Consider the following 13689-nt stretch of genomic DNA (forward strand, 5'->3'; position numbering starts at 1 on the left):
CAACAACCCCGGTTCGCTCCCCACTCTGCTCCAGGGTTTCTTTATCATTTATTACTCTATTTCCATTGTTCACGATTTTTCGGTCGCGCATAGATGATTTTTCAATCGCAACCAACGACACTGACACCAGAATTATAGTGAAACAAGGTCTTCAATGCTGTCGTGTTAATTGAAAATCTCAACCGTTGCATGGTGTATGTTAACGCAGTGATTGTTAGCCAACGAGATGTCTCAACTTTCTTTACATTGCAGAGCTGTGCTAACACTAATTTGTCTAGTCAAAAAGCACTTCGACTTGGGCGAGTTGGTACATAATTGGATAGGCTTCAGGGCGATTTAGTCTAGGACCATGGGAGACCATCTCCTATAGTCCTCTGGGTCATAAGTCTGTGTGTCCTCTTCTAAATCGTGCTGAAGCCTATCCAATTGTCTAGTCAGTCACAGTCACATAGGTTGCTTGCCTTGTGCTCACCCTACTACCATCTGCACACATGCAGTGATGGGGATAACTTTGCATGTTTGCTTAGCTCCTATGTTTCAGCTCCAGGCTGGGCTGGCCAGCCCCGTCGATGTCTTGGGAGAGCACAGGTGTGAAAGGTATGATTTATGGTATGTTAATTTTTCATTTCCGATGCGCAGATTCTGCCCAACTTAAAAATTACAAAAGTACACTTTTATTTCATAACCATTTTGAACAGTCGTGAACGACTAATTGGGAAACGATCTTAAATAGATGTCATATGTACAAGTTTGCAAAGAGTTACCATGGCGAGTAACAACTCTATTTTTGTGGGCTCGCATAAGTGTGGTCCAGCATATTGTCTATGAATTCACTCAAACGGGTAACGTCTTGCTTGCAGTTCGAGAGACTGCACCGGTGAATACACGAGAGAAGAACTTTAGTCCGGTCTCTCCACCAGGGATCGAGGCGAGCACAAACCTGCAACGTTGAAAGGTACACAAAATTGATGCAGCTTCACTACGCAGCTGCTGCTAGCACTATGTCTGGAAAACAAGTCCTACTGCCCAAAGAAAGTTTTCTGGGCAAAACGAACTTCAAACGAGACATAACATTTTTTAGTGTGTGTAACAACTGGTATGCGCGATTGCTCGAGATGGCTATTTGATGTCACAGTGAATCTGGTCTGTTAAGATAATGTTGGCTCTGTTCTACAGTCGAAATTACACTGACACAACCTGAACTGAAGACTGCAGAAACAAACATACAGGTTACTTAGTTTTAAATTGTTCTCTTTCAATACGCGAGTACGGTACACACCAGTCGCAATAGTCCGCCTATTCATATTTACTACCGAACGAATGACCCTCTTTTTGAACTTGAAGCCTCAATGGTGTTTCAGCTTAGACATACCAAACTAGCACTGTTGAACTGAGTTACAACATCCAAGTTAAAATGAAAGGCAGGAGAACATATAAGTATACATTTGTGATATGCCAATCTTGACAATGAACACGTCAGATGTATTTGGTATCCACAATTGCACTAAGGCTTAATTGTGCTGGATGAGAAAATCTGTGATCCAAGCTACTACAAAAGTTAACTAGCAAGCCAAACCATTACATTTTACTCGATTGGTCGGCTCGGTGCAAAAAGTGCAAATTAATTTCCTGTGCTCGCTGTTGGGTCAGTGAGTTGTCCTACTGCGCAAGGTTTAGAGAATGCAGACGATGCAGCCACACTACTTACCAAATTATGCTTGCACACTGGCATATTGTGAACAGCACCGTCAATAGTGTGCTTTTGACCTGCAAAGTGAAGTAGGCATGTTAGGGCGTTAACTTTTAAGCAGTGCCACTCTTTTCAACAAACTGATGGATTTGCTATTTACGAACCACCAATGCGAAGTAGAGTGTTGCAAATGTGGTCCCAAAGTAGGCAGTCGTAAATGGAAGCTGCTTCAGCGACAACAGTTGCTTTACATGGTTCATTGGTCCTCGTAACAGGGCAAAGCTGTGTTGCAGAAAAGAAATTCAATCAATGTCAAAACTCGTATTCTGCTGCTTTCAATGCGTGTCAAGTGCTACAATTGGTGTAACTTTTTTTTTATTTAAAACTGAAATGCACATTGCTGAGTGCACCTTGTCACTGTGCCAGTTTTCAACTTTAACACAGAAAGGCTTGCACAGACTATGGCCAGAAATATTTTTTCATGGGAGGAGGGGGTGAACCGTACATAATATATGTTCATGTGTTTGAATGTATGCATTCATACACGGGCAAGCAAACATAAAATTTCGGGGCGACGCCCTTGAAATAGTTATATGATAGTTATAGACGGACAAGATGGCATTCACTGTGTAGTCTTTCTTTATGCGAGCGACTTAATAAGCAACATGCTAATATTTAACATTATTTTTACTTGCATTTCGTGCGCCCACATCTTTAGTTTATAACTCTGTTTCACGTCACAGCTCACGTTACTGTGGCGTCACACTTCTTAATTTCGGCTGTTCACGTTAAGTTACGACGTGGATCGTCTTGAGCTGCACCATGTTACGTTGCATTCGACGATAACATGGGCGATAACGAGCACCTTACTGAGCAACTTCGGTGGGTGGCACGTGTCAATGAAATCGAGTCACCCTCACCTGCTAATTATAAAAAGGCTTCCTAGCGTGTAGAGCAAAGCAAACTTCCGGGCCTTGAAGACTAGCACGGGAATATAAAGTCCTGCCTGGAATAAAATAAAGAAAAAAATATCATACAACAAGTGACGTTTCCGTCCGAAGGAGAGAGTATGGTGAGACGAGCCATATCGTACCAAAACCATGCAGAAGCAGCCCATCAGCAGCATTCCAGCGAAGCCAACAATGCGCTGCTTTCTACTCTGCGTGCAGTGAAATTTATGAAACGTTATTACACAGTTGTGATCGTTAAGGGAACGACATGTAGCACGAAGAAAAGATAAAGGGCAGGCGTACCAGGCTAGGCAAACAGGAGTCGTCAGCAGCCTCGGAAAACCAGCCGTTGCTGCCGCCGACGTTAGAGGATGGCTCGGAGCTACCGCTGCTGGGGCTGAGCAACTTTTTGAGAGATTCGGTGCTCGCAAATATTGAGCTCTCTTTCTTCGCTTCATTGCGGCTGAGGTAGTCTCTCAGCTGTCTGTTTATGTCGCCCATATTTTGAACTGCGACTCGGAATTCGTAGCCTACACACGGGCAATCATCGTACGCGGGAACGAGACAAACCTATCGGGGGCGAGGACCATGACGGCTGCCAAAGCTAGGTGTCATCATTTCTACAATGTGATTTCGGCTGGTCTTGGGCACCGAGCTAGCGCGCGCAGGCGAGCGGGCGAGCCAGCCCGCAACATCAGCGTACGATACGAGAGACCGCTCGCGCTTGCGTCACGCGCAAGACAACTGACGTCATTACTTGTATTGCTACGCGCAACAGCTACTCGCGTTTACGACTGTTTCGTAACGCTTGGCACTATGCTTAAAATGAAAGCAACAAAAAAAGTATTTAAGCTTTTATGGACAAGTCTCACCCGATCAGACGCAAAATTTGTAGCGAAAGTACGCTGTGAAGTACGGAACTATTTTCTGTCTCGCGCTAGCGCGCGGCGACGGGGACTATTTACAAACAGTCGTCGCCATTTTCGACTCCCGCTGGGCAGGTCGGAGTCGTCGCTCGGTGCGCGCACAGGTATCGCTCTCTCGTCGTGTTTCGCTTGTACTGAGGCACCATGAAGTTTCTCTACAAGGAGGAGCACCCGTTCGAGAAGCGGAGGAGCGAGGGTGACAAGATTCGCAGGAAGTACCCTGACCGAGTCCCCGTGAGTAGACGGGGACTTCGCTCGTGCGCAGTGACCTTGCAGTAATACAAGGAGGGCCCTCTCTCTCTGCTTAGGCCTATATGGGACAGCCGCCTTATGTAATACCGTGCATTGAAATCTGCGCCGATCGCGAGTATTGACAAAGGCGGCGACGTGGTCGCAGATCAGCGTTATCGCGCGGAGGCTGGCGGAAGCATCTTGCGATTCGTGCAAGCACTAGTTGCTGCGGGTGCTCGTGAGCGCATCGCGGTGAGTCATCGCGTCAGCTGGTCGCGCTTGTGCAGATGAATGCTTGCGGGTCTTAGGCTGGCTGCCCCATCGGTAGTGGTGCTTAGGAAGCTGTCGCGACAACGATGACTGGCAACGCGATCACTTTAGCCGTTGCGCAACTGAACCAATTTTATGCGAGAATTCCTGCCAGTGTCGTCACTCGCGCGTTCATTCTTTTTTTGGGGGGGAGGGGGGGGGGGAGGTACATGCGCTGCCTTACTGACGCTGCTCCGGTGACTCGTTGTACTCAACTTTTTCAAAACTTTTCCGATCATCGGAGGTATGGCTGCGCCATATTTATTGCCCGATGGCGCCAGAACGTGACGTAGCTACCGCAGTTGGCTATTAATTGCAATGACGTTAAGCTTCGACGGTAACTCGTGACAAAATCTCTTCTCTCTGAAGAATGAGGTATGCTCAGTAGGTTCAGATGAAAAGTAAACACACTGCTGGCAGCGTTGTTCGCGCTTTGTTGGTGTGACTCGGGGTGAACTCGCTTACAAGTTTCAGTTTTAGGCTACGCTCTTTGTCTGACCGCAAAAGGGCGCGTCATCTGCGATATCCACAAAGCAAGACGTGTTGCGTAAAGGCGAAATATTGCTCCCTGATGGCGAAGACAACCACCAATATTTTCACGTTTTTTCTGCTGCTTGTTATGAAGACGCATTAAAAGAGCAGCAGGAAACAACGATCTCGCGTTGTGGTTTCGGTTTTCAAAAATTAAGCGTAAAAGCCTGTGACGTCAATCGACAGCCGAATGACGTCGTTAAGGGCTGAAACGTCGCGCACGAATAGTCTCGTGACGGAGCAGTTGTAAAGCAGACCGAGAAGAGGTTCTAAAGGTGAAAGACGCACAAAGAAAAGACTTACATATTGTGCACCAGCTTGCTTTGTCGTCATTGTCTCCATTGGTTTTGTAGTCACTTTTGATGGGCTATTTACGTAAAGTCTGGGAATACACTTCAGTTTCTCATGCCAGATGATCTATTTATTACACAGTCATTAAAACACACTCAAGCTGCTAAGTTTTTAGGTTATCCTTCCTGCCCCAAAAGGGCACAGGCACAATTATTCGCTTTTTAAAAACCTCACTATTACAATGGTGTGGACACATTGACGCTTCAGCTGGACGAGAATAGCTTCAATGAAATGGTTTACTAGCCTAAGCTGATATTGTGGTATATCACTGTTCTGTAGTTGATGAAAAGGATGTGTCATTATTAATGAGTGACTTATTTCCAGCAGGAGCATGCGTGTGTTCGAAAATTTTGCATAATATATCAAACATTGCTGTTCAGTGCTGTCGTCAAATTGAGTTGGCACAATTGGAGATTCTAATACTGTACCAGAAAAAAATAATTGAAGCAAAAGGCCCATTCACGTAACATTAGACAGCACACTGTTGCTGGAACAGTGAGGCATTAGTGGCTGAACAAGGTCACTTGCATGTTCATCCAACACACCGCTTGACGATGGTAGTTAAGTGCTATTTGAAGATGCATAGTCGGTGCCTTCTGGTTGCATCAACTGTAGAAATGTTACATTGCACTGCACGATAGTGCACCATATACCATGACGATTCAGCTAAGGAAAGCAGCCTTTTTTTTTTTTTCCTCCTCCAGACATCATTGCCGACACCACACAAATCTGATTCTCAGTTAGCGTACAAACCTTGGTGTCTAACCATGTATTCAGAATCTGTTAAATTAGCAAGCAGACTGATTATTCCTTATAGTACTCCTTATAGTACTATAACTGATTATTCCTTATAGTACTGTGAGAACAAGAATTCAGAAAACTGTTCGCTAACAACGATGAGACGGCTGTACTCTTTGTTGCGATCAGTACGATTTGAAAGAATGGACCGCGGGCCGCCTTGAGCTTCCAACTTATGCATGGCCCGAACTCCACAGCCATGTACCCCTGCGTTGCTAGTCATATTGAATGTGACTATACATTATTGGCAGACTCTTCAAAGAAAGCATTCAGTCTGCTTCTGGAACTTTTTTCATTTATGTTCACTTTAAAAAGCTTTTGGGACCACCATGTAGTGCGGCTGCAGCTTACCCGTGGCTGTTAGTACACTGCACCTTCTTTCGGAGATCTCAAGTTTGCGAATACCACAGCTTAGAGTTATGCTTCAGAGGAGATGACTGTTTTTCTGCGGTACATATTCTGGCTTTGGGAAAAAGAAAATGTTATAGTGAGGCTTGAGTGCAGTAAAAACTAAGGGTAAGACACCCTAGCTCCATATTTTAACTTTCCTCCTATTTGGTTTCCTTTCCCCAGTATTGACATTTACTGCCACTATGGTTCTCGTGTTGTAAATGTATCAGCTTAGCATTTGATGATGCACAAGACAGCCTATAAACAGAACCTGTAGTCTGCTGCAGTGGTGTAATCGGGTAGGCACTAAATGTGTCTAACAACAAGACTACACACTTCTGTAGGAATGGAAAACATACAGTGTTTTAGTGACACTATGGAAGAAATGTGGCCTTGTTGGTAAAACATTGGGTAGTATTTAACGAAATGAAACTCTGGGATGCAAAGGGAGGACACAACTCGTGTGCTAGTTACAATTAAGTGTGATCAGGCTGCGTGCGTCAAGGTATATTCAAAGGAAGACTCGGTGGAGTGGTGCTAATGCTGAAATCGGTGTTTTTCGTTTATCTTAGTCAAGCGGCCTGTCGCTTTTTTTTTACTCCCTCCATCAACACTGTGTTGGTGGAAATAAAATTATGTTCTGGGCATGCCTGCTTTTTTTTTGTATGATGCTGTTCTTTCTATGCCACCACAATTGCTTGTTCCCTCCCAATTTCTTGAGCAAACACTTCACCAGTTTTCGGACTGCCTAATGCAGTGAGCGTGTTAACAGTACAGTGAACTCTTACTTCTATGAATGTCTTTTAACAAATATTTCAGAATAGCAAACTTTTGAGAAATCCCCAGAAGTTTTACTAAGCATCCGATCTTAGAAACTTCCGAATGGTGAATATTTCAGTTCAACTAACGTTATCTGCTGATACGGGCTCATATTTGAGATGAATTCAATGATGTTTCGCACTATGCAGCACTGGCGTAGCCGGTGTGCACCACCCACAAATTGCACATTCATCGGTGACTGTGCAACATCGCTTGTGCATGCTTTGCCACTGAGGCAAAGAGCGTGTATGAGTTGGCTACTCTACCCCCTAGTGTAGAGTAGCTAACTGGAATGCTGTCTGGTTAAGCCATCTGCCTTCTTCCTTTTGTATTTCTTCCATCCTCCCTTGTCACGGCAACAGGCTGTGCCAGAGGTAGTGTGCGAAAACGTAGACTCTCTGTGCAGCTTTGTCTCTTCTTACGCTTTAAAGGGGCTCAGAAACACTTTTTCAAGTAACCATTGAATGGATTCACTGAAAGAGCTTATTGCCTCGCAAAGTCAATGCCACAAAAATTTTAAGAATCCATCCAGTACGAGCGGAGTTGCGAAGATGTGTCGCACGCTGCAGCCGCATTCGCTTGTCCGAACGAAAGCGATAGAAGCGAAGCAGGGATGGATGGCAGGGGCAAAGAAAGTACATCACACGCGCCTCGCAACCTTGAGCACTTTTTTTTTTCCTTTGAATACACGACTTTCTTAGTGCGATCGCGCTCGGCCTCCCACAATCCCTGTAACGACCAAGCACACCATGTTCAAATCAGCCAATGGTTGATAGAAGGCCTTCTACAAGTGATTTTAGAGCGTCTTCCGTCATTTGTTGAGAGAAGAGAAAGCAATTTTAAGCTTGCAATGATAATATATTGTGAATTCCAGGCCGCGTGCTGTACTATAATATTTGGCTCGTGTGCTCTCGGGAGCCTCTACTACCAGTCGGCAGGGTAGTACCATTCTCAAGAAGTTTTGCAGGGCCCCTTTAAGGGTGCCAGCCCGAGTGAAATTGCATCATTCTTGCCAAAATAAATGGCATTTCACGCGTCCAACTTGAATTCTGTTGTGTCCAGTGTTGTTCCGTTTTCGAGTGAATATTCAATGGAGTGAAATTTCAGTTAACTATTTTCTTGTGTCCCTTGAAGTTCACTGTATTTACATCCATGCTCAGGAATGGCCTGTTGACACTTGGTCCTAGTGATGGGATTCAAATGTACACCTCTCAAAACAAAAGGCTGTGGCCATTGCATTAGGCATTCTGCTTGATCATTTACATACATGTTTTGCATTGCGTTTGCCTAAACCTGTTCTTGGCGGTGTCACCCAGGTGATAGTGGAGAAGGCCCCCAAGGCCCGCATTGGCGACCTGGACAAGAAGAAGTACCTGGTTCCCTCGGACCTGACCGTGGGCCAGTTCTACTTCCTGATCCGCAAGCGGATCCACCTGCGGCCGGAGGATGCGCTCTTTTTCATTGTCAACAATGTCATTCCCCCTACTAGTGCCACCATGGGCTCCCTTTACCAGGTGCGTTCAGCATGCGTGCAGGCCAACACCCTCGGAAGTGTTTGAATGGTGATGGCCTTGTATGGGGGACATTTGACGGTGTCTTGTTTAGACCGTCCCTAGTAAAGAACAAACGCTCAATTTTTACACACTGTAGCCCCTTTGGAGCCACATCTCTTGCATCCATGCTAGTACATAACGGGAACAGGCCATTCATAAGTTGTTTTACAATACAGACTACACAAGTAGTCTCAACCGAGGGCCCTAAACACATTTCTATGGTTCTCATGAACCATTCTGCATCAACTACTGTCCACTGTCATCTTGTGTCGTAAAGCGGCAAGTTGATACATGTTCTCTCCCAGTTTTTTTTTATCTTTGATGTCCTCTTCTATTAAGATTCCCAACTGCAGCCCCACTAGTCGAATAACTCTTAGTGCTATGTCTTATCTAATTGGATTATAAAGCATCTATCAGAAGTGAAATAAGACTACACTCAGACCTCGTTTTAATGTAATGGGATATAACGAAATGTATATAACGAAGTAAATGAAATTCCCCTTGAAAGCTCCATTGAGAACTAACCATGCATTTTTAACCTCCTAACGAAGTCAAATTGACCGGTAAATGGATATAACGAACTAAATTAGTCTATCAAGTAGCCAATAAAAAAAACCGACCGTTGTGTGTTAAGTATATCGTTTTCAGCGCAGCTCTTCCAAAACTCCTGCACGGACCTTACAGCCACGCCACGCGCTGTCCAGAAAGCAGTCTTACTCACACAGCCAGAGGAGAGGATTCAGGAAACGCTCAGCAAGTCACATGACCGAGAAGCAGCGCCGCGGCGCAAAGTGATTTCCCTCTCACTTAAGAACACACGATGGCGAAGCTTCTGAAGACTTACATTTATTCACAAATCGGAGGACATCCGTCATTAATTGAAGTAATTGGTTATGCGCATCTGTACAAGTTTGCCTTACAGCGAGTCAATCAATTTCACACGCAGTTTGCCAAACATAGTAGCCCGTGGCTAAGTCCAGCGCCAACACACTCTAAAAAGACGACGGCAACGACTGCGTTCTCGTTGCTACCCTCTGCACCGAGAAAGGAGGAGCGTCTCCACGTGGAGAGAAGCAGATCGGCATTAGAGATAGTCAATTCTCCACGCCAGCTTTTTTTTCTCTCTCTCTCTCTGCACGCGGCCTTAAAATGAGAAGGTTCTCCGTATACAGACCTTTCCACCGGAATCTAATCACCCGTTCTGGTCAGTTGTGGGTCCCTTTAAGGTATCAAGTCTCAAAACCATGAGAATATTAACCATTTAGTCTTGTTTAACGGGCCTCAAGCACTTAGACTCCATTGAAAAACGGTTGTTGCAGCCGGCATTCCAATAACTGTAACAAGTGCGTGCACAAAAACCCATGTGTGGTTAAACTGCTTTCCCTCTGTATTTAAAAGTAAAATCCTTTTTCTGAACACTGCCAATGCCTGTCTGGCGGTATTTTTTACTGGATGTCAATTTACACATGAAATGTGTTTATTATTGCAGGAGCACCACGAGGAAGACTTCTTCCTATACATAGCGTATAGCGACGAAGACGTCTACGGTGTCTGAAACACCTCAAGAGCATTTTTTATTTTTAACAAAATTCTTTATATAATAAAAAAGAATGGCAGGAAGAAAGTTGAAGAAGATGGATGCCAAGAACCTAAGTCACAGCGGTTTTTGTGCGCAGAGATCGTTTTTGACATATGCACTTTGTGTATTTTGCGCCCCGTTGAGCTGCAGATATGTTTTCTTTCTTTAGGATTTGTTATTTCTTCCTTTCACCTCTTTTGCCAGTGATGAAAAAAACAAATCGGCCCCTTGGCTCCACTCTCCCAGTTGGAGAGTGGAGCTGTCTTGTTTGCCAAAGCATCCCACTGAAGTACATTGTGTTAGAGACTGAGATTTTCTTTCTGTACTTGTATTCTCTGTCCAACTTGCTGTCTGTTCCTAGCGTGGCAAGGAAAACTCCTTAACACCAGAGTATGCAGTTATTTATTTGTTGGATTGTGACTCAATGCTTTGCTTCTCATTTCCTCCTCCTTTTGAATTGTAAATTCTGTATTATATACTCAAAATAAAGTAATAAAAACCACAGACGTCCTTGATTGCCTTGAGTGAGAGTCTAATATGCTTGCCCCAAGTCTTTAAAATGTTGGCAAGAGGGAAATGAAGCCAACAAAAATATAGAGCTCCATTTGTAGTTTTAAAGCAAAAGCTGGTACGAGATAGATTGTGCGAAACAAGTTATCCCAAAGAAAATGGGATTCAAACCTCGGCCCATTGCAAAGGAGCCCAGTGTTCTACCGCTGAGCTATGCCAGTGCATGCAAGTCCTTGAACTACCTGAGCAGACTGAATGAATGAATGAAATGAAGCCAACAAAAATATAGAGCTCCATTTGTAGCTTTAAAGCAAAAGCTGGTACGAGGATTGTGCGAAACAAGTTACCCCAAAGAAAATGGGATTCAAACCTCGGCCCATTGCAAAGGAGCCCAGTGTTCTACCGCTGAGCTATGCCAGTGCATGCAAGTCCTTGAACTACCTGAGCAGACTGAATGAATGAATGAAATGAAGCCAACAAAAATATAGAGCTCCATTTGTAGCTTTAAAGCAAAAGCTGGTACGAGGATTGTGCGAAACAAGTTACCCCAAAGAAAATGGGATTCAAACCTCGGCCCATTGCAAAGGAGCCCAGTGTTCTACCTTGAACTACCTATGCAGACTTTATGTTGGGGAAGGAATCGAATTATTGTGCGGCGGAAGTAGTGTTTCGGAAGTAACAACCAAGCATCGCACAATGCATATTATGTAGGTCGGTCAATGCTTTCACAACCTTTTACAATGTGTTCTGCCGTAAGTAGCGGGTACCACACCACCCTAAGAAAGTGGTGTAGTGGGCATGAAGAGAAATCCTAATAATTATGGGCCTGATGTTCTGTACCTTTTTAAGTTATGCCACGTATATCCTGCATAATAGCACTAAAGATGCTGCAGCCACAGAGTTTCCTAAAATTAACTAGAGGGAACTCTGGCACTGCGATCTTCAGCGACCATGGGAATGATGGGTAGTACACACATTTGCCTAGTCTTCATACTTGCGAGTGGCGAATCGTACTTGCGGCTTTGTTTGTAGCTGGTTACGGTTTTCGTTTGAAGGAAAGAACGAACCCTTTTGAACTTTGTGACCCGATTCAAAATGGTAAACTCAAAAGATTAAGGTTGTTAAGTGCAAACGCTTAACATTTGCCAATTTATTTTGTGTGAAAAATGGCTCTAAGCCACACGAACGCACACGGAGCCAGAAGTATGAAAATTGGACAAATGTGTGTACTACCCATCATTCCCATGCTCGCTGAAGCGTTGTGCATTGTAGATCCCATAGACACTAGCGCCAGAGTTCCCTCTAGTGGATATTAGGAAACTCTATGGCTGCAGCATTACACCCCTAGACCAGGGCTGCCAACCCATGAATACAAAACTTGCTTCCAAGACGGCTGCAATTTCTCGCACTTGCGTAAAAGAATTGAATTCTTCACGATTCCTCGTATAACCGGCATTTTCTTTAGGCATTATTCTTAGACAAGTATTTGCTTTAACAACAAACTTTAAGCAAAAGTGAAGAAGCAATTAAGAGACAGCACTGCAGTACTGAAATTACTTATTGTAATAGGGTGCCACAGTCACTACAGTTAAACCCCTTTATAAGAGACACTGATATAAGGGACAAATGTGTATAATAGACACCAGTGTACCTACAGTAAAATACAGATTCATAGGAAAACGCATACGAGGTACCCTGATTATAAGAGACCTCTCATGAAAGAGAGAAGAATTGCTCACAAGAGTATGCCTCTTATAACTGTATCTTCAAAAGTTTGAACATTTACTCTCTCGCATACTGTTCCCAGTCTTTGGTAATAAACAGGGAGTTTGTACTTGGAGGCTACACAACCAAACAGTCAACCTAGTATTTCAGTGCATCAGATAATCCTTGCTCACTGATCTGGGCCGACCCGATGCTGTGCTGGTTCAACGGAGACAGCCAACAAAGAAATTGTAGCCGTCTCCAATTCAGGAGTTCGGGATGAAATCCAAACCGGCGGTGCAATAGGTACACTCAAACCTCATTACAACAAAGCTGCATATTAAACTAAATTATGTTTGCTATAGCCAGAAATCAGTTATAAAGGTATGTACTTAGCACTTTATACTGAATAACTATTCATTTACTTTGTTATAACCTAGTAGATCCTAATTTTGGAGGTTAAATGGAGACCTCGTTATAAAACTGTCATGCGGTAACAAAAAAAGTCAGGATCACCAAAGGGCGAAGCAATGAATGCAATGGCAACATATTCAAATGTTTCACGAAGCAAGGTTATCATTTCTAGGAGAAATACTGTAGTAAATATGTGCTTGCTAAGTAACCAAGTTTCCTGCGGTGTGGTCAGACGACCACAACAAGGTTCGTGCATAGTGACAGCGTTGATATAAGAAGTGAGGCTGGCAGTCAACTCGTGTATATCCGATCTCGCGTAACTCGACAAAACGCTGGTGTAAGAGAACATGGCCACTTCAAGTGCACTCTTAGCACTGTTATTTCGTGTTGAGAGCACAGCCTGTAAAAGCTCCCGCCTGCTGTGGGGGCACACGGTGCACACTGATAGTTGCCCTGATAGCGCACCAACCATAAAGCTCCCCCCAGAAGACCCCAGCTGGAAAGGCAATGCTTGTTCTGCATTAAGAGGAGGCTAGCACAGCCTTCCTCGTATCTATCTATATATATATACATATATATATATATATATAGTGCGACTGTGCTACAACCGGCTCTCGTATGTCTTCCAGCTTTCAGCGGGCCTGCGCATCAATGCAGAAAGAATCACATCAATACACCTGGACGCCAACGTCAACGTAAAGAGCGACTGCCTCAAGAAACTTTTTGTTTCACTGGTTGAACTTTCCTGCCTCAAGTACCTTTGCTTCGAGTACCCAGTAAGAATGGATGATTCAGCTGCAAGGAGGTTTGCCCATCTACTGATTGAAATGAAGACGTTGAAGTGCATTCAGATAAACGACTGCAATGGCAGAAAAAGTGCTTTAGAAATAATCATGAAAGGCTTGAAATTAAACCAGTCTGTCTCGCACATGGA

At 44.2% G+C, this 13689-nt stretch overlaps 2 protein-coding genes across 5 annotated transcripts; one reads left to right on the plus strand and one right to left on the minus strand.

Annotated features, from left to right (window-relative positions):
• Window positions 1–651: 651 nt before the first annotated feature.
• On the minus strand, window positions 652–3340 carry LOC119176255 (vesicle transport protein SFT2C). 4 transcript variants are annotated; one of them, XM_037427453.2, is made up of 6 exons: window positions 2944–3340; window positions 2784–2849; window positions 2611–2696; window positions 1855–1972; window positions 1709–1767; window positions 652–940 (listed from the first exon to the last, which is right to left on the minus strand). In XM_037427453.2, the coding sequence occupies exons 1-6, from the start codon at window positions 3139–3141 to the stop codon at window positions 835–837; spliced, it is 633 nt and encodes a 210-aa protein (XP_037283350.2). In that variant the 5' UTR covers window positions 3142–3340; the 3' UTR covers window positions 652–834. The 4 variants fall into 4 exon arrangements, with proteins under 4 accessions (XP_037283350.2, XP_037283360.2, XP_075745413.1 ...); XM_037427463.2 differs by lacking the exon at window positions 2784–2849 and having other exon boundaries at window positions 2944–3283; XM_075889298.1 differs by lacking the exon at window positions 2611–2696 and having other exon boundaries at window positions 2728–2844; window positions 2944–3283.
• Window positions 3341–3597: 257 nt separating this feature from the next.
• Window positions 3598–10631, plus strand: LOC119176268 (gamma-aminobutyric acid receptor-associated protein). Its single transcript, XM_037427473.2, has 3 exons — window positions 3598–3800; window positions 8312–8509; window positions 10038–10631. The coding sequence occupies exons 1-3, from the start codon at window positions 3711–3713 to the stop codon at window positions 10101–10103; spliced, it is 354 nt and encodes a 117-aa protein (XP_037283370.1). The 5' UTR covers window positions 3598–3710; the 3' UTR covers window positions 10104–10631.
• Window positions 10632–13689: the final 3058 nt, after the last annotated feature.

The sequence above is a fragment of the Rhipicephalus microplus genome, chromosome 3 (assembly GCF_043290135.1).
Source record: "Rhipicephalus microplus isolate Deutch F79 chromosome 3, USDA_Rmic, whole genome shotgun sequence".
Classification (NCBI taxonomy): Eukaryota; Metazoa; Arthropoda; class Arachnida; order Ixodida; family Ixodidae; genus Rhipicephalus; species Rhipicephalus microplus.